We start from the raw sequence: 24,587 nt of genomic DNA, 5'->3' as shown, positions 1-24,587 counted from the left end.
TGTTGTTTTTTTTTGTGGTGTCTCACAAAAACTAAAAAGTAGTCAAATGAGGACATGTCAATCAGATGAGAACGCACTGGATTTTCAGGGTCCTGTTCTCCATCAGATAAGGCCATGGCATGTGCACGGCTGCTCCAGACAGACTTCTGTTAGACAGCGTAGATTGTCATTTAACTGAAGCAGCAAGGCACCAAGCCGGAAACCCACTGTGCTATTGTAAAGCAGCACATTTTATTACATGCACCTATTCTTCTTCAAAAAATATACTTCTAAGAATCAGTTCAGCAAGTCTTACCTGACCCCTCTCCTAGAGGAAAAGACACTGAGCGTGAACGACTAACATGATATAAGTCTCATTCTCACAGGTGCCCATGTCTTACTGCCGGCCTGTAGGCATGGCCCCTGTGCCCTGTGCCAATTTAAAGGGAAGAGGATGAAGGATGTTCTTCGTCCCTCAGCTCGAAGGGCTCAGCTCTAAGTTCCCTTTTCTGGCAAGTCAGTGCTCCTGTTCACATGCGGCACTGCAGCCATTCCACTGGATTTACCCTAGTTTGGATCAAAGCTTCCTCTACTTCATTTAACAGATTTGCTCAGACGGCAGGTCTCGGAGGAGAAGCCATGCTAGTAAACGGGGACTTCTGAACATATGAATATGTAGGTCATTGGATTTTTAAATAAATTAGAGAATAGTTTATCTATTAAGTAAAAATCGCTGTACATATTTTATGAAACATTACTTATTATAGGTCAGTGGACACCAGTCAAATTAAGCCTTTAAACATTTCCAGGAGCCTCTAATCGATGTTTTCAAGTCTATTCTTTAACAAAGCAAACAGAATGCTTAAGATTAGGATTCAAAAATTACATTTAAAGATGCAAAGACATAAATGGGGTAATTAACCGAGTGACTTACTTCATGTTCAGACCTAATGAGAGAAAGGTGCCAACTTAAGACGAATTCAGGACACAGACACAGCAAGCCAGTAAGAAACAACCCTCTATGGCCTCTGCTTCCTGACCTGCTTGAATTCCAGTCCTGACTTTCTTTAGTGATGAACAGCAATGAGGAAAATGGAAGCTGAATAAAACCCTTTCCTCCCCAGCCTGCTTCTTGGCCATGATATTTGTGCAGGAATAGAAACCTTGACTAAGATAAATTGGTACCAGCATAGCTGGGGTATTCCTGTGACAACCTGACCATGTTTTGGGGAGGACTGTGGAAGGACTCTGGAACTTTGGGCTAGAAGATCTATTTGGTGTTAAGAGTTCTGTGGGATGTTGTGTAGGAGCTTGGAAGATAATGTTGACAAGAGTGCAGAAGATGGAGGGCTGGTTTGTAAAATTTCAGAGGGAAGATTAAAGACTCTTATCAAGGCTGTTAATATTTTTGATTGTAAAATTTTTGTGGTTTTGATTAGCTGGGGCTGAAGAATCAGCTGTGATTAACAAGATACTAAAGAGAAACCTTTGCTTTACTGAGACTATTGATGCTGGTTAGCTAGAGCTAAGAAATTAGTGGTGATTAAGAAGAAACCAGCATCATTGAGGTGGCATCTTCTGGGAAGTGTTTTCTGAGAGCACAAAGAGGCTTTTTGTGCTCAAGAGATAGCCAAGGTTGTACCTCGTGCTGTGGCTGGACTTGGTAATGTGTAAGAGTTACCCAGGTGGAACTGCTTTTGAAAGCATAAAGAGTTTCTGAAGAGCAGTTGAGGCTCGATACTGTGAGAGGCCACGGAAAACCATTGGTGAAGGTGCAGTCTCCGCTGCAATTGATGACCCAAGACTTAAAGGGGTCATGCAAAGCAATTGAGGCTTGGCACCATGAAGAGAACCTATGAGAGGCTATTGGTGAAATCTAGTTACAGCAGAAGACAGCAGTGTTTTGGAGATGCCAGTGCTATGTGATGACCACCATGAACATCAGCAGCAGTGGAGTACAGGCAGCTGGTGCCTAGAAGACAAGCTGTGTGCTACAAAGGACAGAGCTGAAGGAGTGACCCAAGCCCTTGGGGGAGCCCAGAAGATCATGAGTGGGTCCCAGACATTGGACAGTTAGAGTATGATTTTGCTTTTGGTTGTGACTCTGCCCTGATATTTTCCCCTCTTGAAGGAAGAAAGTATTTTAGTGAAGCCCACAGTTACGAGATTTTTAATTGTAAAAAGACTTTGAATTTTAAAAGAGATTGGATATTTTAAAGGGATTGAAATTTTAAGAATTTGCAAAGACTATGGGACTTTTAAAGTTATTTAGATCTTGGGAATGAATTAGAAAGTAAGGGTTGAGGTTTAACAGTGATGTGTTTGTGTGTCAAGATGACAAGAGGTCAACTGTACTGGCTGGTTTTGTGTCAACTTGACATAAGCTGGCGCTATCAGAGAGAAAGGCTCTTCAGGTGAGGAAGTGCCTCCATGAGATCCAGCTGTAAGGCATTTTCTCAATTAGTGATCAAGGGGGGAGGGCCCCTTGTGGGTGGTACCATCTCTGGGCTGGTAGTCTTGGGTTCTATAAAAACCAAGACAAATTCAGGACGCAGACACAGAAGAAAACGCATGAAGAGAAATGAAAACCTGACAGAAATTGCAACTAAACAGACACCACCTGCACCAGGGAGAGGCAGAGCCAAGAGCAAGGCAGCTGTAAACTCATGTTACCAGTGTGCTACAGCTGACACCACTCAGGTCCTCTGCACAAGGCAATGGTGGTACAGCTCTTAAGGCCTCAAGTCCCATTTCTCTCCCGAATCTCATTCCTACACACACTCATATTCGCTCATTCCTAATCCCAATCTCTCCTCCCCACCCCTTTCTGCCTGTCCCCCTCTCCCCCATTTCCACTCAATATCCTAAGTCAGTCTCAGTAACAAACTGAAGAGCAACAGGGCTTCAGGTTTAAACCAACAACGGCGATAATACAGAAGCAGCAGGGACGAGCTCTAGCAGCCCACACGGCAGTCGCCTTGTAGAGTGAAGGGGTGTCAACCAGAGGCGTTGTCCTCTCGGGCACGAGCAAATGTCAGCGGCACAGCCGTGGCGTGGGCCTATAATCCTGAGATAAAAATTCCTATGCAAGAGGCTTATTAGGAAAATCTTCCGAGGGACAGCGGTAAGAGACAATGAAGGAGGGGAAAAAACCTAGACTATGTGGAGCTTCAAGCTGGTTACACACATCAGAGCAGGGCTGTCATTGTATGGCTCCTCTCACACAGTCTCGTTTTTCCTCAGGACAGTCCTTATGATGCAGAGCCCACACCAGAAGCGTAAGGGTGAGTGTGGGGCAGCACACACAAAGCAAGAGTGTGTGCCTGCCTCTGCGGCCGATCCCACAGGGCCATGAGAGAAAGTGCTTCAAATGGGCAGGTAAGCAAGCAGCTACCACTGCCACCTCCTGCTTTCCCTCGGTCCCTTTCGATACAAAATAGCATGACTAGCAGGGCTAGCCCTTCTCTCCAAAAGCGTTATACAAGTGCAATGCTGCTAAACACACTATGTACAGAACTGTATTAGCCTCATGCCACACTAGAGAGTTCACACCCCGGCTCTACAGGCATAAAAATGCTAAATCCCTTGTGTAGAAAAAATAAGCACTCAATTTGTATGTTCTTAGTTTGAACGACAGGTCTGGTTGGTAAACAAGAAGAAAAATATAAAAATAAAAAACAACAGCAAGTAACAGTAAAAGATGACAGCCAAAAGGTTATCCATTTCCAAAACCAGAGCTGTGAGTGTGACCTACAACAAGGTACTGCCAGACACATGCATAAATGACTCTGAAAGACATCTGGGGTAGTCTGAATAAGCATGCCCTTCTTGGAGAAAGTGTGTCACTGTGGGGGTGGGCAATGGGACCCTCCTCCTAGCTGCCTAAAAGCCTGTCTTCTCCGAGCTATCTTCAGTTGAAGATGTAGAACTCTCAGCTTCTCCTACATCTTGCCTGCCTGGATGCTGTCATGTTCCTGCCTTGATGATAATGGACTGAACCTCTGAACCTGTAAGCCAGCCTCAATTAAATATTGTCTTTATAAAAGTTTCCTTGGTCATGGTGTCCGTTCACTGCAGTAAAACCCAAACTAAGACTACATGTATCAAAATTAAGATGCATTAAAAACCAGTAGAGGTTGGCAGGGGCAAAGGCCACAGGAAGACAGAGGGGGAGGGGGACAATGAAGGCACACTATAGTAATATAACATTTATGTATGAAAATTCCATAATAAACCCATCACTATGCATTAACCTAGGGGGAAAAAACACACAAACAACTCTTGCCAGGCAGTGGTGACGCAGGCCTTTAATCTCAGCACTTGGGAGGCAGAGGCAGGTGGATTTCTGAGTTCGAGGCCAGCCTGATCTACAGAGTGAGTTCCAGGACAGCCGGGACTACAAAGAGAAACCCTGACTCGAAAAACCAAAAACCAAAATCAAACAAAACAAAACAAAACAAAACAAAACAAAAAAACTCTTGAAAATATAGACCCTAATGATGCCATTTTTACATAATCAAATGGTATATGGCTCGGCAATATAAGGTAATAAACAGTCTCTTTAAGTAACATGCATTTTTCAGATACTATTTACTGTAAGCATGAGGTTTTCATCTGGAAATCTTAAAGGCAGGCAGACACGGTTTATGTTTATATTCATGCTGGATTGATGAATGTTTGCAGGTGATTTTAATTTCTGTATACCTACATGTACCCAAACTAGTGAGACTTCTTGTTAAATCTTCAAGTCGAAATCCAGGGACACAGCCTATCATGTGGCATACCAGTTTTTATTAGCACTAATAACAAATGAGTCCTAGAGACGTCAATCAGTTCTTGAAAACACTCAGGCACATGAGAATATGATATACATCAGGAGAGCAACCGAGGACAAGATGGCTTTGGATGCCTATCAAAAATGAGTGGTTCTGATTATGTATAACTATTCTTTCTAGAAAAATATGTCACTTAACCATTTTAACATATGAATCTTACCTGGAAAGTTACTCTCCCTATTCCCCAGAAATGTCTGATTCCACTCAAAAGGGCCTCAGCATTTGGCAACTCCATGGCTGGTTGAGGGGCACACTGCACTGTATTTCCCATTTAACAACACAGCTGGTAAAGCCAGCTGCCCATTGTGCTGTTAGTGAGTAAAGCACACACAGCAGAAACAATCTGCCTGCTGACCTCCTGGTCAAGTTCAAACTATGTCATTCTGTCAATACCATCTACCTTGATTAGGCTGGGCTTATACACAACAGGTTATGATCCCAGAGGGATGAAAAGCTTTCCCAAATTGAAAGCAGAATTTAAAAAGGAAATACTCATACATTCCTATGTAGTTTCCATTTGATATCTTCAAGGCTGGCCCATGAACTCAAGCTCATGTTGATTGAAAGTGAATGTTTCTTTCTGGGTGTAGCCATCTTACAAACTTAATGGCAGAAGAAAAAAAAAAATAATAAAATGTGTTCTGTGCTTCAATTAGACCTTTTCATAACTTGGCACTTCAAAGGTGGCAATGCCAAAGAAAAACCTTTAATGCATAAAGAGAGACATAAAGGACTCCTCAGGAGCAGACAGGGCTCCAGGAGCCCAGTGCCATGGCACAGTGGATCCTCTCAGCAGACTGTCTTTTCATCGTGACTCACTGGAGAGTCTTCCCTCATGCTTCAATGCTGTTTGGGTGAAATATATATTGTAGTCACTTCAAATATCTAAAGTAGCACAACCATGCTTTCGATTTTACCCTTAGGCAAAAAAAAGAGCTGTGCATATAACTAGGCAATAAGATGTTGGCTAGGCATGAAAAGTTTATTCATGCAAATGGATGATACAGAACATGCTTGCATATAGAAGTGCACAAGATAGATCCCTTTGTATTTTTGTAGTGGGCAACAGATTTTCTCCATCCAAAGGACATGCAAATGTTGCCCGGGTCTTTTAAGTCACACGAAGATGCATGAAACTTGTGTTGAATGCACTTTTCAAGCGATGGGAACGGGCTCTGTCATTAATCTAATGTAAAAAGTAGCTAAGCGACAAGGGAGCAAGAGGCTCCACCTCTCCTGTCTACATCCAGCACAGAAATACCAAGCCCCAGGGCCTCCTTGCCCAATCACCATCTGTAGAGAGCCTTACTGAGGTGCCAAGCCACCTGGCAAGAACTCGGCTTTGACCAATGTGAAGTTAGTTCCTCTCCCAGCCTTTGACAGGGAACTCCGGTGTTAGCCAAAATCTCCACCTAGGGTGGAGTGCTCAGACCAAGGTGAAGCCCATTGTTCTTCAAGGACCTGCAGTTTCCTGAGACACACTAGCCACCAGTGGAGCAACAGAACTGGTTCTGCTGAGAAGCTTCCAGCCTTTGGGGGAAGGGTTTCCCCTGCCTATATATTGGGAGTTCTTCATTAAATTTTGAGACCTTGAATAGCAGGTGTTATCTTGGTCTCCATCTCTTTTTGCCACCTTCCCATACATCCCCACTTCCCTTCCAGGTAACCTGTTCGATGTAACTGCAGGTTACAACCATCAATAACTCAGGCCTGCTTCATGCTGCTTAATCTGATCTGAGGCTGCAAAGCACCTTTCTCAAGCCTACTCCCAATCACATTCGATCTCATCTGCTTCTGGTTGCCTTATTGCCACTCAGTTTTGCAAAAGCAATTGGCTTCTGCATTCTGGGCAATTAATCACTTCTTCACTCTCAAGTGCTGGTCCCTGTCATCACCACTGTAAAAAGCTACACTCTGAAATTTGATAAGGACGTCTCCCAACCAACTGACATCATGCCAAATCTTGTGGCATAGTGTCCAGTCTCTCCACATACGGTGGCTTTCCACTCATGTGGAATTTTTGTAGGCTCTTCAGCTTGGCTATTATCTCCCCACTACCCCGGGGCCACCTACCTGTTCTTTGGACACGAATTCTGTCTCCCTGGTTCAGAGGGTGGGAATGCTTTCTGCCTGCATTAGTTCCTTTTCTGTGATAAAATGTCCTGACAGAAACAACTTAAGGAAAAGTTCATTGGTTTGCTGGAGTCCAACTTGGCCATGTAAGGAGCAGTATAACATGGTTTCCTGTCCATGAAACAGAGCCAGAAGGGTGTGGGCCTCTCTGAGTGTTGATGGTTGCTGTGGGCATAAGGCTTGTTTGTATAGTAGTGTACATATTTTAAAGTTCCTACTTCAAGGAAGGTCCTCTCAGTCAAGATTAATGACTCCATGATAATCAGAAACAGCAAGAGTCTGGGAGGCAAGGTGTGTCTGCATCTCAGCAAAATAGTAATAGGCTGTGACCTTCAGGACAGCCCCTTAGGCTATGGGAAAGAACTCTAAAGCATGAATTAAAAAAATATATAAGTTCTCAACTATGCAAAATAAAAGGATGCAATATGAATTATATGAGGGCATTTACAGACTTAGAAAAAAAGAAGCAACTGCATTATGAGCCAGATTGTTGGAAAGATACAAAGACCAGCAGATCTACAAAGGCAGTAGATTCCCGAGTTCAAGGTCAACCTAGGACAGAACAAATTTAGGTCTAGGTGTGGTCGGAATGGTAATCTCAGGACAAGGTCCACACAGCTCAATTTATAAAGACAGGTATATATCTGAATTCTTTTGCAAGGTTAAGAAGAAAGTGCTCCCTTTCTCTCCTAAAGATGCTTTTCATTAAAGATCCTCTCAAGAGGGATGTTGCTGGGAGCTGGAAGGCAAGGGACTAGAGTCCTTGCTCTCCAGTCATGTTACCTTGGGTAAGTCACCTAACCACTCAGTGCTTCAGTCTCCCTCTGGCAAATGGGACTAATACCTACTTCACAGGGTTGTTGGGGGGATTAATTAGAGAGGAAGTCTGATAAGCATTTAAAAGGTTCTTGAAGAAGGTGCTATAAAACACAAAATAATATCTATTAAAGTGGGCTTATTTGTGCTTGTTGGGTTTAAAAAACAAAAAAGAATCAAGGGACTAAGGTCATGGATTGCCAGTTAGTATGATGGTCAAGAGGGAACCTGGAACAAATAACTGAATTGATTTGTAAATAAAACAACGTGGCTTTTGGTCAGCATGCGATGAGCTAGCTTAGAGCAATAGCAGTTAGATCTCCTTTAGAATCTTTTCTAGGGAGAACTGAGCTGTCTGGAGATCTCTGGAGAGTGAACACAGCTCTTCAAGAATTTTTTTCTAACAGGATTTCTGATTTTGGTTGGACTCTTATAATTTTTCATAGCTCTTTTACAAAGTGTTCCAACAGGAATTCTGACCTTGGTTGGAAATCCCAATAATTACTTAGAGAACTAGCACGAGTCTTTTAGAATGTTTTCCAGCAGGTATCCAGAGACAGCTGTCTGAAGAGCGAACGCAGCTCTTTTAGAACTGTCTCCCACTTTCTGATTTTAATCAGAAAACCCAAGAATTACTTTTAGAACTTTTCTAACAGGATTTCTGACTTGGTCAAAAAAATCCCAGAAATTTTTATAGCAACTTTTCCAACTCTGGTCAGAAAATTCATGAGCTATCCAGCAAGCTTTTAGAAGTTGTCCTAGCAGAGAGTGTCTCAAGCAGAAAGCTAGCAAACTACAGAGCCAAGAGCCGTCTGCACAGAGCTGTCTGGGGAGCCTTGTGGAGCAGAACATAGGCCAGCTTGTAACCCTTGGTTTGACTTCAAGTCATTGGATTAGCGGTTCCCAGACACATCTTCTCTCAAGAGCCCAGGCCTAGCCCAGGCTGGTCCTAGGCAGTTCTAAGTCCATAATGGTAGAGAAGGTATGCGATTTCGGGGGGGGGGGGGGGGGGGGAGAGCAAGGGACTTGGTTAAACAGAGAAAGGAGAACAGGAAGCTATAAACTCTCAAAGCCCACCCACTGTGACATATTTCCTCTAGCAGGACTCCATCTCCTAAAGGTCCCACATTCTCCCCAAATAGTTCCACTACCCAGGAACCAAGTGTCCCAGCACAGGGAAATACAATGGCTTCCTTTGAAACTGCAGCATCACACTACCTTCCCATGCCCTAGCTACAGCCCGGGCTCTGTACTTTTCTAATATCCCACTCTCCCCACCCACTGTTTTTAGTGGCAAACTTACAGGTTCAATATTCTTTGTCAATCTTTATAAGAAATCTGCCAATATTTCAAAGTAAAAACAACTAGAAGCCTTAAAATTGCTGTGGCCTTACTCAGCCACTCTACAGCATTTCTCCACTTTGCTTTCAGACACCAGGCTCACCCTGTACCCACAGATAGCTCGGCCTCAGCCTCTCTCCACCCTTCCCCACACTTCAGCAGGTCTCTCTTGGCAGCCTCCTAACTGGAAGGGCTACACACACTTTCCATAAGAGAAAAAGCAAAAGCCTTCCTTACAATCAAATTCTGTTTAGTCAGTCAGAGCACATTCTCACATGAGACCTTACACATTTCCAGTGCTTAAAGTTCAAAACGCTTAGCAAGTCCTTACAAGATCTTTTTTTAACCAATGATCTCCTACCAATATCTTTAATTTTATTACCAACTACCAACCAGTCTCACCATTTTTTACATAATATTTTCCTTATGATTTCGATTAGCTTAAACATACTTCCTGATCTTCATTAAATTTCATTAACCTTCACGACCTGCTTCCCCCAGGAACCTAATATTCACATTTTTCAAGTTTTCACCAGAACCTTTTCTATTTCGTTACCTCAGGTGCGGTAGGTCGTTAAGCTCCAACCCACTGTGTTCCTGAGGACTGGCCCTGCTCACCCTAGTGCAACTGTCCCTCAGCCCCGGCTCCTTAGCCCACGGCATCCCTGCATCCACTCTCCTGCAGTTCCTATCTCACTTCATAGTTCAGCTCGGCTCTCTGCTACCCTCTGCTCACTGCTGAGGCCATCAGTCCCCAAGGCTCAGCCCCCTTACTAGATGATCCCTTATAAAAGAGGACACGCGGTTTGCACAATGTACCCCTCGACCCTGGGCATCACCACCGTGTTAGACTAAAATTCTCTACACCTTGTCCCACATTTCCTAAATCAGACACTCTGGGGTGAGCTCTGAAACCCTTATTCTGACAGCACTCCATTCTGATGCACACTCACTAAGACGCATACATAGAAAAACAAACTTTCTATTTCAAAACAACAAGCCACACTCAATAAGACAACACATGTGAAGGAACTGTTCACCTCTATAATTGAATATTATAGTCAAATGTAATTCTTTCAAAACATTAAAAATAAGTAATCTATATGTTAATTAATACCTTAAATCTAACTTGCACACTTAAAAAGGTTTATAGAAATACTTTCATAGTGTTCAAAAATATTTAAAAACAGGTTATTTGAGCATGCATAAATAATTTTACAAGTAGTCTCACATAGTTTTTAAAAGGGTGGTAGTGATAATCACCAAATTCACAACCAAGGGTCCATCCAGGGAAACACAGAGGTAAGGATGAGACAGTGCATGCCAAACTCCCAGCCAATCTATGGGGAAATTCTGGGTGCTGAGCTGGGTGGTAGCTTCTCAGATATTGAAATTAATTAAGATTTTGTAGGGATGAGTGGTAACTTTGTATCATGACAGAAGACTATTATTCAATTATATATGCTCTGAAATTTTTCCTGTGTACTATGTATGCCTGTGTGTGTATGATGCATGTATGAGGAGTGCATATACAAGGATGTGTATGATGTATGTATGAGAGATGTGCATGCATGTGTATGTATGACATGTGTGTGAGAGGTGTACATGCATGTGGAGGCAAGACATTGACATTTGTGGGTCATCCTTATGGCTCTACACTACATTTATTTGTGTGTGTGTGTGTGTTGTGAGGCAGGGTTTCTTTGCTGACCCTGGAGCTCACAGGATGGGTAGACTTACTGATCAGAGCACCAGATTCCCACTCATCTGTCCCTGCCACCCCTCTCACCCTAGGCTTAAAGATGTAAGCCCAGTGCCCAGCTTTTTAAGTGGGTGGTGGGGATCTGGACTCGGTCCTCATGCTTGACAGCAAGCATCTCCCAACCATTTCCTCATCACTATAAAACATTTTGAAGAAATGATAAAGAAATGAATATAGGTCACGTTTCTTCCCTACTCTGACTCTTAATCCCCAGAGAGAATGTAGATAATCCTACCTGTGTGCGGTTGAATGCCACTCTTGCGAAGACAGCTTGAGACACACTAGCTCTCTTCAGCTCATCTCTGACTTGCTGGTAGATATCAGGAGAGACTTCCACAGAGGAGTTGGTTGGTTCTGGCTTAACGGCTCTGGGAATGGGTGGATGGTTCAAGAACTGCTGGTTGATGGCTTGAGGATGCTGGTGAGCCAGGAGCCGGCTAACGGCTATCTGTTGGTTTATCAGATGGGCCATGGCTATTTGCTGCCTGACAAGCTGTGGACTGAGCTGCGGTGAGAGAAGACCAGGGCTCATGATGGGCTGCAGCGCGGGCACTTGGTTTCGGATGGGAGTACTGTGGTGGATTTGGCTATGAGGAGACTGTTCGTTGGTTTTGCCCAGGGATGCCAGCTGGTTCATATTTGGTAAATGCATTGGCCGCTGGCCCAGAACACAATAGTCTGAAAGGTTTTCTCGCTCCACTCTTTCCACTGTTGAGAGGAAAAGAAAAATTCACCATTACAATCACATAGTTTCATGATTATACTTTATGGCAAGTACATCTAGTACTTGATATATTTTTGGGACACTGATGATACAAATATTTTTCATACAAGTCTGAAAAACCTCAAAGCAAAAGTGAGTTATTCTTATGGTAAAAGGGTTAAGTTGTCATTCTCAACATGTTGGTCTGAGTCCCTTTGACAAGCCTCTATCTCCAAAAATATTTACAGTATAATTCATAACAGTAGCAAATTTGGAGTTATGAAGTAACAATGAAAATAATTTTATGGTTGGGGGTTAGCACAGCATAAAGAACTGCATTAAAAGGCTTGTAGCATTAGGAAGGCTGAGAACCACTGGGTTATAGTCATAGGGGTTTTTTTCATAAAAGATAAAGTAAAAATATTTGCCACTTCAGTTTGTTTAAATTTGTAAAAAGTAAGCATTTCCTAGACTAGCAGACAAAGACCCACCAGCCAGAACCAATTCCAAAGCCCAAGACATTTCTAAGCCCTATGATCTCCCTCCATCTACAACATTAGTAATAAAACACCAACTGCTCTAATTCACTGCCGCTCGTGGCTAAGAGCAGAGTTCATAGTTATCAGGGAAATGGCAAGGGCAACGTCTTCTACCAAAGGCTGGCTACCTTCTAATTCTGTGTTGGAAATACACCAGAGATACACCTAAATGCAGGGTGTCTATGACCATGTGAAGGGTGAATAAGGCTTGGATAACCAGCGCTCCAACCTTGATGGAAAGTTCATGAAAATGCTACCACAGATCCATTGCTTCCTCACTTGTTATGTTCTTTTAAAAATAGATTATTTTAATCATCCCAAGATTAATAACATCACCTTAACTACTCCTTAAATAAGATTCCTTCCTGCTCCAGGTTATTACCAATTAATAAAGGTTTAGAGGATAGTCTTGAATGAGTAAACAAAGAGAATGCTCACAGATGTGTGAGTCTAGTACACAGGAGCAGTCCCCAGGAAGGGGAATCAGGGCCTTACCTAAGGTCTGTGAGGCTGGAGAGATGGCCCTGCAGTTAAGAGCACTGCTACACTTCTTCCAGACCTGGTTTCATTTCTCAGTACTATTGTACTTTGTTGCCTCAAACAAAGTTTTGTTTGAAGAAAACACCCCAGGCAGAAATAGCTAGGTTATTGCTACTTTTAAGTGTTTATAGTAATCACCTCGAAAATGTGTTTCAAAGCAAATTCTTGTATCCCTTGGTAAGTAAGCCTTACTTCTTATGCTTCCAAATATTAGGTACGATTATGCAAAACAACTTTTAAAGAAGTTGGGTGTGATGGCACAGAGAAAGGAGATCACTACGAGCTCAAGGCTACCCTGGACTATGCATTAAGTTCTAAGACGCCGCCCCAACCATAAATATAGGTCCATCACAGATAAACTAAGCAGGCACTGTTTGTGGTGGCTACAGGGTAAAAATCAAAGCTATTTACCTGAAGGAAAAATATTTTTAAAGTTTATTTCCATTACTTTTAACTGTATATATGGGTATGTGCCTGTGATCTCAAGTACACTTAGAAATCGGAGGCAACACATCCCATAGAGCTAAAGTAACGGAACAGTCATGAGCTGCCTGATGTGGGTGGGCCTTAGGAACAGGACGTGGACCTCTGTAAGAATGCTTGTTTTTAACCTTTAACCATGAGGTTAGAGAGCCATCTCTGTCATCCCAGGAAAAACTTTTGAAACTAACATTTTTTTCTCAGTAAAGTAGCAATTAGAGGTTATATACTGCTTAGACTGAAAGAAGCCAGTACAAGAAGTAAGAGAAAGACTGCAAAGGCTCAGAGCCATTAAAACAAGGTGGCGAGTGCTGGGGACAGGCCGAGACACACATTCGGACTCTGAATACAATCAACCAACTGGGAACAAGGGAGAAACTGGGTTTTTTTTTCCCTAAATTAATAACAACATGACTTTTTAAAAGAATATATGTAGAAGTAAATTTACAATACAAAATGTTTGACCATGTTATTCCTTGTCTAAAAGTTTTGCATATTTCCAACGAGTTGTTTTTTCTTTGTTGAGGAAGCCAACCTATCTTAGGATCATATTTATACACATACAGTTTTTTTCTTCTTTTTCTAAAGAACCAAACTTCTGTTTAATTTTTCTACGAAATCCCAAGTAAGGCAAAAGTTGACTTCAAGCTTCTTTAATTTCTAACTGAATCTTTGACTGTAACTCATTTAGTTTACAAGTCACCTTTCCTGCATAAGGTTCAAGGGAAACAAATTGTTTTAATCTTCTCTAAAGGCATGCATCTTCCAATCATTGTATTAATTAAACATTAAAGTACAGAGCCTTAAATCCAAACCAAGCAAATGGCTATGAGCCTTTAGATAAGGTAATCCAATAGGGTTCCCACTGACAGGAATTATTATTGTAATTTCTTTATTGAAAGAAGATGTAAAGAGACCATGAACTGCTTCCAGAATGCAGTCAGACTTCGCAGACACAAACACGTAGTCTCAGGTAAACATGTGACTCATTGGTTTGTTTGTGCTTGTTTGTAATTCAGTCAATTCAATTTTTAAATTGTTTCCAAGTACTTAATAAGCAAACTTTTACCCCCACTTTTTTTTACTAAAAAAACAAACAAACAAAAAAAAAAAACAGAGAATCACCTCTCTATAGAATATATTCTTCAACCAAAAGGTAATTGTCTAAACTTTTAGTCTTTTTGTTCTTTTTCAAAGACTTACTCTACTTCAATGAGTTGACTTTTCTGTGATATAGCTAAATGGCACTGTTAACTTAGAAACCTACAGATCTAGTCATGATCATGCAAATAAGTAAGTATAAGAGATCAAGAACACCGACAGGAGTTTGTGGTGCATCAAAATAAGATCAGTGCACATTATTTTAAGTTTGCACATAGTAACGCCCATCTGTAAGAATCCCCAGATCTGCAGCCAGGCATGGAACACATCTTTAATCCCGTAGTCGGGAGGCAGAGGCAGAGAGGCTGAGGCAGGAAGGTCTCTGAGTGCAAGGCAAGCCTGGTCTACAGAGTGAGTTCCAGGACAGCCAGGGCTACACAGAGAAAAACCAACAAAAAACAACCAATCAAACAAAAAGAGAATTCCCAGATCTTTACGAATGCTTACTGACAGGAGCTGTGAGTGATTGGAGCATCTTAGAGATGTGTCGTTATTTATCCAGTAATGAGGAAGGGTTGCATGCATCAGTACTGCCCATGGCTAACCAGGGAAGGGTCTCTGCAGAGGGGCAGAAAATCTAGCTAAGATGCAAGTCAACTGTTTTCTTTTTTCTGACTTTTATGAAAACTACTGATTTTTACCCGATGTCTCCAGATTTCTATTTTTTGGCAATTAGCTTCATTTTCAAAATACAATAAAAGACAAACAAAACATCTGATAATTAAATCCTGCCTGTATGGTTGCCGTATTTTTTCTATTTTAATTTTGTCAACTATTAAAGATACTCTTGTGTTTATCAGTCCCTGACAGCTTTATCAATAAAATCCAGGTTCTTTACCTCTAAAGATCAAAAGCAACAAGATGAGAGTGAAATGCTCATCGCGGTCTCTTCTGCTACTATCAACCGAGGATGAATATGGTGTAAGTAGTGACTTTGCCCAGACTGTCCTCTTTTGAAGTGTTTTCCTGCTTATTTTTAAGAGCTACTTTTTTTTTTCAGAGTGAGGAAGGGGATGGCTCCTGGGGATGCACCCCTGGGCCTCTTGCATGCTAGAAAAGTGTTCTACCAAGGGAGCGATCTGTCCCAGTCCTAGCTGCCACTCAGAAATGAACATCAAAGTGAAATTTTTAGCCTCTTAAGTCATAGTACATGATATGCAAATGCTTTAAAGAATGGGCTAGATTCCATCTGAAAATGGAGCCTGGGAAATTGTTATTTCTTTTCCTCTCTCTCATTCCTTCCTCACATCTTTTCTTCATTCCTACTTTCCCGTTTTCCTTTTTCTTTTCCCCCACCCCCTTTCTACGTGACGTGAAATTCCCTCAGCATCCTTTCATTTCTGCCCATGCACTTTGCGCTTGTCTGACGCTGACTGAACACCACTGTATAAGGTTCTTCGTCCTTGAGAAGCTTGTCAGGAAACCTGAGGGAAGCGAGGACAGAAAGCAGCATGGCCTCGGACAGCGGTGAAAGCATTCACAACAGAAAATACTCAGGAGACACAAAAACACAAAGGCTTCTAAGAGTTGACATTGGAGCTGCACCAGCATTCACAGTGAGCACAGGCAGTGTGGAGCCCAGGGACTGAAGGGAAGTCCTGGAGAGTAAAGTGGCTGGAAGTCCCAGGCAAGGTCAGACTTGAGAGGACAAGCGCCTCCTTGCTGCAAGACTTTCCCTCACTCCCACAGCCCCAGGAAGGCCCAGCCAAGAGCCTTCTAGCCTAGGGATCAGACCTGAGGTCCTCCGGGTTCTGAGACCCCTGAGCTCCCAGAGGAGAACTGAAGAGTGGGCCTGTGCTACTGAACATCATTTGCTGGTGTTACAACCCATGCCTCAGAAGCCTTATAAAGTCCTCTGCACTGATTTCTACCCCAGGGCACAGGACGATATGCTCTTCTCAGAGGTTATCCATATTAGGAGCAAAAGATGTTTGTCCCCCAGCTATGGTTTTATTCCAAGCAACTGCACCACATAGCCAGAGAACAGAGCCAGAAATTAACCTCCCCCTCCCCCACCCCTTTTTTTCTTTCAAGACAGGTTTTCTCTATGTAGCCCTGGCTGACCTTGAACTCTGGGATTAAAGGCACGTACCAACCACCACTGCAAGCTTGAAAGTCCACCTTTTTTTTTTTTTTTTATTTTGGTTGTTTGGATTTGGTCTTTTCGATACAGGGTTTCTCTGTATAGCCCTTGCTATCCTGGAACTCACTCTCTAGACCAGGCTGGCCTCGAACTCAGAAATTCGCCTGCCTCTGCCTCCCAGAGTGCTGGGATTTACAGGCGTGTGCCACCACAGTCCACTTTTAATTGGCAGGGCGTCATCAACAAATAGTTTTCTGGCTATATGATAGGGTTAAAGTATATAATATATTAGAAAATATTTACATAGAGATTATGCATAGAGAATATATATATGTGTGCATATGTGTGCATACATATATGTGGAGAGGGAGAGTACAAGTGCCAATATTCTGGCACCTGAATCACTTTATTGAAATTTTCCATAAAATCTTTCCAGATGTTGGAATTGTGGTGTGGTGTAATGGCTCCAAACAGAGACTTCAAAGCCACAGGCCCGATTGAATCCTATCACAGCAATTTGGCAGGTGTGTGACCACTTCCCTGTGCCGGAACTTTTCCTATCTAAAATAATTGTCTCCTGCCATGAACAAGGGTGATGAAGACTGTTTGAGCTAATGCCTCTCAACATCTACACACATTTGCAGACGGATGAACGCACAGTTCAGGTCTGTGGGTTAGCAGATATTCCAATTGATATCCTTTGGTATACATGGCACAGTGGAAGACATTTAAAAACAGTTATGGGTACTAACTCAGCATCTCTTAGGGTTTGTATGTGTGTCAAGATTCTACTGACTTGTGAGTAGCCTAAGCTTGAGAACCAATATGCTATTTTATCTCTGTTTTGAAGGATCTTATTATAAATATAAAATGATGATATCATATAATCTGTGCTTGAATTTGCTGTTGCTAGCTCCTGCAGTCATATTAAAGGTAACTGCTAGATTCTGTTTTTACTAATCCCTAGGAGAAAAGCTATGGTTTTACTGAACTTTGATTATATTTTAAATTTATGTAAACATTCAAAATTTCCCGATAGTTTTATTTCCATTGATCATTATATTATGAAGAAACACTGATTGAACTTGGTGTTTAAAAAACTATACTCAAGCAGAAAATACTTTATTTTTTATATATATAATTGGCTGGGGTACTTCAACAAATAGAAGATTTCCATAGACCTAATTCTTTTTTGTTGTTGTTTTATTGTTTAAAGACTTATTTATTTTTATTTTATGCATATGAGTGTTTTGACTGCATTTATCTCTGTGTACATTATGAATGCCTGGTTCCTGCAAAGGCCAGAAGAGGACTTTGGATGCCCTGGAATTGGAGTTTCAGACCATTGTTAGTTACTATATGGAAGCTAGGATCAAACCTGGGTCCTCTAGCAGAAAAGACAGTGTTCTTAGTCTCTGAGCTATTTCTCTAGGCCTATATGCCACTTCTGTCTTAAGAAAACTTTTATCTCAAAATTCTAGGAGTAAAATTTAGAAGTACAATATTATTAAGATTTTTGTTAAATTAATATAAATTTCAGAAAGTATTTATATAATTGTGACTAACACATATATCTTCTTAGTGCACATTTTTTAAGATTAGGACATGTTAACCAATGTCTTCTGTCACCTAAAAGATTACCTAAAGAACCTCTCTCATTCTTTTGTGTTCATAATTCTGCCATGGCATATCAATTTTGAAAATTAATTCCTTCACTTTAATTCACTATCAAATATAATCACGACACATATATTTGTACTGTTTCTCCAAATGAGCCTTAACCATTCATACACTGAGCTGAGAGTGGTAGCAGTACACACCTGTAATCCAAGCCTTTGGAAAGGGGAACTACAAGGAGCAGAAGTTCAGGGCCATGCTAGCTATAGAGCAAAGCCTGCCTGTACGGCAAAAGACCCCGACCCTTAACAGCGGAGCTCATACTCGGACCTTTGAATGGGAAGGTAGAAAGACAGACATTGGATGAAATGATAAAACCCACAACTATATGACCAAATTTATAGGATCCAGAAGAAGGCTCAGTGGATGAGGATGTTTGCCTCTGAGTGAGTTCAGTCCCCCTGGGTCCCCATGGTAGAAGAGAAATCATTGCCAACACACTGTCCTCTGATTTCCACATGCACAACATGCACACAGGAATGTAAACTTTTAAAACAATACATTTTACAGAAATGCAATACAAATACATGTAAGTTTCAAATTTTCACATGAGAAGCAATAAATCTGCTTTACTTGTATATGTGCTATATTTGTATCAACCAACAGATGGAAGGATGGCACCCTGGAGTATTCTCTAAAGTAATTGGTCAATGCCTTAGGTTTTTGTTGTTGGGTTTTCTTTTTTCCTTTTTAATAGACTAGGAAGGAAATTATAGATATTCTACTTCTCTAAACATGGTGATTTACACCTGCAATCCCAGCACTCAGAAGGCTGAGGCAGAAGGGTTACCATGAATATGAAACCAAACCTTGACCACTGTTTTAATGCAGATCTAACATAGTTGCTTTGTGAAATCACCCCTGGAATCCATCCATAGTTATAATGGGTGAAAAGCAGCAAACTGGGTAAAAGGCTTTACACTGGGAAACTTCCAGAATCTTTCTGGCTTATGGATTTTTCTTTAAGCCATTAAGATGCTTATGCAAATTTAAACAGATTAGCATAAATAAGTGAGTGTCAATGGATTCTTTAATAAGATAACACTCTAAAATTCCCCAGAACCTCATTTGGAAACCCCTCCCACCCTCCCACTCCTATAAAAGACTATAAGGGGGAAAACAAACAAATAGACAAACAGAACTTTCCAATGCCTCGTCTTTTTTTTTATTCAATATATTCTTAATTTATATTTCAAATTATTTCCCCTTTCCTGGATCGCCCCTCCCTGAAAGTTCCATAAGCCCTCTTCCCTTCCCCTGTTCTCCCATCCACCTCTTCCCACTTCCCTGTTCTGGTATTCCCCTATACTGCTGCACTGAACCTTTCCAGAACCAGGGGCCACTCCTTCCTCCTTCTTGGACATCATTTGATATGTGGATTGTGTCTTGGGTATTCCCAAGCTTCTAGGCTAATATCTGCTTATCAGTGAGTGTTCTTTTGAGACTGGGTTACCTCACTTAGGATGATGTTCTCCAGCTCCATCCATTTGTCTAAGAATTTCATGAATTCATTGTTTCTAATGGCTGAATAGTACTCCATTGTGTATATATACCACATTTTTTGTATGTGTGACTCTAACCAAACAAGTGAAAGTCTGTATGACAAGAACTTCAGGTCTCTGAAGAAGAAAATGGAAGAAGACCTCAGAAAATGGAAAGTGGGTTGTCAGGATTAATATAGTTAAAATGGCCATCTTCCCAAAAGAAATATATAGATTCAACGCAATCCCCATCAAAATCCCAACTCAGTTCTTCATAGAGTTAGAAAGAGCAATTCTCAAATTCATCTGGAATAACAAAAAACCCAGGATATCTAAAACTATTCTCTACAGTAAAAGAACTTCTTGGGGATTCAGTATTCAGGACCTCAAATAGTACTACAGAGCAATAGTGTTAAAAACTGCATGGTATTGGTACAGTGACAGGCAGGTGGATCAATGGAATAGGATTGAAGACCCAGAAATGAACCCATACACCTATGGTCACTTGATTGTCAACAAAGGAGCTGAAAACATCCAATGGAAAAAAGATAGCCTTTTCAACAAATGGTGCTGGTTCAATTGGAGGTCAGCATGCAGAAGAATACAAATTGATCCATTCTTATCTCCTTGTATTAAGTTTAACTCCAAGTGGATCAAGGACCTCCCGCATAAGCCAGACACACTGAAACTAATAGAAAAGAACCTGGGAAGACCCTTGAGGACATGGGCACAGGGGGAAAGTTCCTGAACAGAACACCAATAGCTTATGCTCTAAGATCAAGAATTGACAAATGGGACCTCATAAAATTACAAAGTTTCTGTAAGGCAAAGGACACTGTCAAAAGGACAAAACAGCAACCAACAAATTGGGAAAAGATGTTCATCAACCCTACATCTGACAGAGGGCTAATAGCCAAAATATACAAAGAACTCAAGAAGTTAGATCCTAGAAAACCAAATAACCCTATTAAAAAATGGGGTACAGATCTAAACAAAGAATTTTCACCTGAAGAACTTCAAATGGCTGAGAAGAACCTTAAGAAATGTTCAACATCATTAGTCATTAGAAAAATGCAAATCAAAACAACCCTGAGATTTCACCTCATACCAGTCGGAATGGCTAAGATTAAAAACTCAGGAGATAGCAGATGTTGGTGAGGATATGGAGAAAGAGGAATACTCCTCCACTGCTGGTGGGGTTGCAAGCTGGTACAACCACTCTGGAAATCAGTCTGGCAGTTCCTCAGAAAACTGGGCATGACACTTCCGGAGGACCCTGCTATACCACTCCTGGGCATATACGCAGAGGATTCCCCAGCATGTAATAAGGACACATCTCCGCTATGAATAGCAGCCCTGTTTATAATAGCCAAAAGCTGGAAAGAACCCAACGCCTCTTCAAACCCCCAGTTGCTCTCTGCAAGTGGTTCTAGAGTGGTGAGACAGACATGGGTTTGGGTTTGCCTTGGGCACCCCAGTGGGGGTGCTGCCAACTAAATCAATCATTTTAAATTGTTACCCAAAGTGTGAGTATAAAACAGAGAAGATAACGTTAGCAAGCACCATCTAAACCTTTACCCCACGTTCTCTGATCCATCACCCCAAAACCTAATAGCAATATTATAGATAAAAAATTGTTAGAAATATGCTAGAAAACTTTTCCAAGGTCAAATAGCTTTCAGATACAGAAAATATTCCAAACTATTGGTTTTAACATTGTAAGTAAAATTTAAAAATAATGTAGATAATAAAAAATGAGTCTTTGTTGTGGCGGGTCCCCCTCCCCCACCTTATTTGCTTAACTTTAAGTGATGGAGCTCATTGCCTCAATGTGAAAGTGGTTTTGATGGATTTCTCTCTTTCTTTTAATTATTAGATTTATGTATTGACTTGAAGGACAGCAAGGCATGTATGTGGAAGTCAAAGGACAACTTACAGGAGTCAGTCTCTCCTTGGACCATGTGGTTCCTGGAGTCTAATCTCAGATTCTTAAATTTGGCAGCAAGTGCCCTTATCCACTGAGCCATCTTGCAGGTGCCTTAATAAGTTTCATTCAGAAACAAGATGGCTTAGGGACAGACATTTTCTTATCTGTAAAGCCAAGGCAACTCTTAAAAAATGTGTTAGTATCTCAGGTACCAGTAAGCCTGCCATCTACACTATAGCTGTGGCATAATCCAGATCTCAACCCTGTTAGTTAATTCCCACAACTGTGTAAGCCAGATATAAACAGATATACAGTACCAAATGATTTTAACTTTAAAAAATCCATCTGTTCTTTTGCTTAGGATAAATTAACTGCTTTGTACACAGATGCTTAGAAGACTAGCCTATGACTGAATACTGTCTTTCTATTTAAAAATAAAAACTTTCAATGTCTATTTTCATTGGCAATTCATCTGCTAATAGTAAAAAATACATGTTATAACCCCCTTATTTTATTTTTCTTGCAGTCAAAAGAGCTTTGTTCCAATAAATGTCATCAGCTTAGAATGCCATCCACCCAATGAGGGATGTGAGTGACCCAGGGAGGGGAAAAAAGTGAGTACCATTGCTAAGTTTTGTATGGAGAGGGTGAAGGTGTCCAGTTGAAACAGCCAGCAGTAACTCAAATGTGCTACACACATAGGACATGTTAACTGATATCTCAAGGTCCCAAACAATCAGAGTGCATTCATGTCGGACTGAATGTCATGAAGTGGGCAATCAGTCAACAGTGCTGGCCCTCCAAAATGGGAATTACATATGGTTAAACCCAGTATTTATTTTGGCTCCTCTCTCTAAACTGGAATATACATTAACAACTCCATTGTCCCCCTGAAGTCTTTTGCTGTATGTAGTTCTAAAAATGCAAACATAACAAAATAAAGCAGAATCCCATGGGACTATATTGAATATTCCCATCTATGAAGTATTTCTGATTTATTGTCTTCTGGTCAATAACTGTAAATAAAAGTCAATTTATTATTTGAAATTCAGTTTTAGTTAATTCAACACAGACACAATGAGGCCTGCATCCATCTATCAGATATAAGTCCAACACCATTGAAACAAACAACTAGAGTTCACTAAACATAATTAAAGGAAAGATTCTGGGAACTAAAAGAGCCAAAGGGCAGAGGCGTATGGGCGTAGGGGTGCTAAGTCTCTTATGTCTACCAAACCTACAGATTTTTTTCTTTCTTTAAATTTGTTATAGAGACTTTGTCTCTGGGTTGGGAATTTGCCTGCAAAGTCTCTGCCTAAAGCAAGACATTCAGAGCCAACTTGTTAACTCCCAATAAAACAGCCCCACAAGTGAGGAGTACCAGCAGGAGCTGTGATAATATCATATGACTGGGTTCCTTAGGTGTATTTTCCACTTATTATCAGCTTCCTTTCCCCATCATATTAAGATCTATAGAATATAGGCATCCACTATAAAGCAACTAGAATATGGACACCTCTGTTTCCTTGGCAATGAAAGCTCACAGGATCCATTAAGCTCCATGGAAAAAGTGACCACTGTCCACTTTACTGCCCACAGCCCCACTCTCAGGTGACGCAATCGCCCTGGCTCCAAGCAGTTTGATAACATCAATCGTTTCAAATGTCCTCTAAGTGTAGATGAAAACTGCTTACATCTAATGATGCCTACACTCTTGCTTTTTAATCTAGACTATAACTTTAAAGTAAATTCAGCACATGATGCAAAAAACGCCATGCCTGCAGAAACTTAACAGTAATATTTAGAGTCTGCCTCATCCATTCAGCACTCCACACATTTAATTCTTTAATTCAACCCATTGTGAAAAGTTCAAGGAGATAATCACTCCTGATACATTCTTTTCAAAAGAATATCTCCCTGAGTATATGAATTATAAATGTTATAAGTCATTACTTTTCAGAAAAATAGTAAATTAGCTGTAAAAAAAACTTCAAAGAAGTATTTTTCTTTGTGTGAACAATTCCCAATTTATAGTCAGTAAAGTTGTATTTATTCTTTCAGAAGAATTGACAATTATTAACTCTTTAGTTCAATAACTAAATAGGAAAGGAAAGGGTTATTTTAATATATGAGCTTCCTAAGGGTATCAGCTGTATGAATTAAATAAACAAAAATTTCATTTTACTTTTTTTCACTCAACTGAGAGATTAACATAAAAAATAATGCTACAATATAATAACTGCCAAAACAAAACTAACTATATGAATTCAAGTAGGTTGATCTATATTCCACCTATTAATATGAAATCCTTATACAATACCTCTTGCTCAATAGTCTGAGTGTACCCACAATCTTCTCCTTCTTTGTCTACAATGTTTTTTTCAAAGAGCTTTTTTGCCCTAGAAGAAGGATAAACCAAAATCTAGGACCTATACTCCAGGGATAACTCTAGATTAGTGGTTCTCAACCTGTAAGATTGGGGGTTGGATATCAGATATTTACATTAAAATTTATAACAGTATCAAAATTTTACTTATGAGGTAACAACAAAAACAATTTTATGGTTGGGGGGTCATCACAACAAGAAGAACTGTGTTAAAGGGTCGCAACATTAAGGAAGGTTGAGAGCCACTGCTCTAAACTCATGGAGACTCCTTTGGGGATTCAGATAAAGTCAAGTTCATGCAGAAGGCAGGATGAAGGTCAACACCAGTAGAGCAAGGAGCATGCAGCAAGCTGAAGAACCGCCTCCCATGAGGCAATGGGACCCCAGCACTGGAATCTCAGAGCACTGCAGGTAAGAGCTTCCAGCAGGGGAGGAGGAGCTCAAGGGTAGCTCCATTTTTGACCTTGTGAATCCCCTGAGGAATCAACAGGTTAGGCAGCAATCTTGTTCAGTTGATCAGGAAACCAAAGCAGGTCTCTGATTCTCACATGCTGACTTGAGAAATGCCAAAAGTAGGTTCATGGTAGGGGTTGGAGAGTGGACAGGGAAGGGTGAAATATAATTATATTATTCTTTTAAAAGAAAAAAATCACTAAAGAAGAGAAGGAGGGGGAGGAAGAGAAAGAAGAAAGGGAAGAAGGAGGAGGAAAGAGGAGGAGGAAGGAGGAGGAGGAGGAAGAGAAG

General features: G+C 41.0%; 1 protein-coding gene across 1 annotated transcript in view; it reads right to left on the bottom strand.

Annotated features, from left to right (window-relative positions):
• Positions 1-24,587, bottom strand: part of Satb2 (SATB homeobox 2) — a 178,653-nt gene that overhangs the window by 66,223 nt on the left and 87,843 nt on the right. Inside the window, exon 7 of the mRNA XM_052193555.1 lies at positions 11,102-11,574. Within this exon, the coding sequence (XP_052049515.1) occupies positions 11,102-11,574 (473 nt within the window). The remainder of the gene's footprint in view (positions 1-11,101; positions 11,575-24,587) is intronic.

The sequence above is a fragment of the Apodemus sylvaticus genome, chromosome 9, assembly GCF_947179515.1.
Source record: "Apodemus sylvaticus chromosome 9, mApoSyl1.1, whole genome shotgun sequence".
Classification (NCBI taxonomy): Eukaryota; Metazoa; Chordata; class Mammalia; order Rodentia; family Muridae; genus Apodemus; species Apodemus sylvaticus.
Note: the sequence above shows the minus strand (reverse complement) of the source record. Positions and strands in the feature narration are given on the sequence as shown.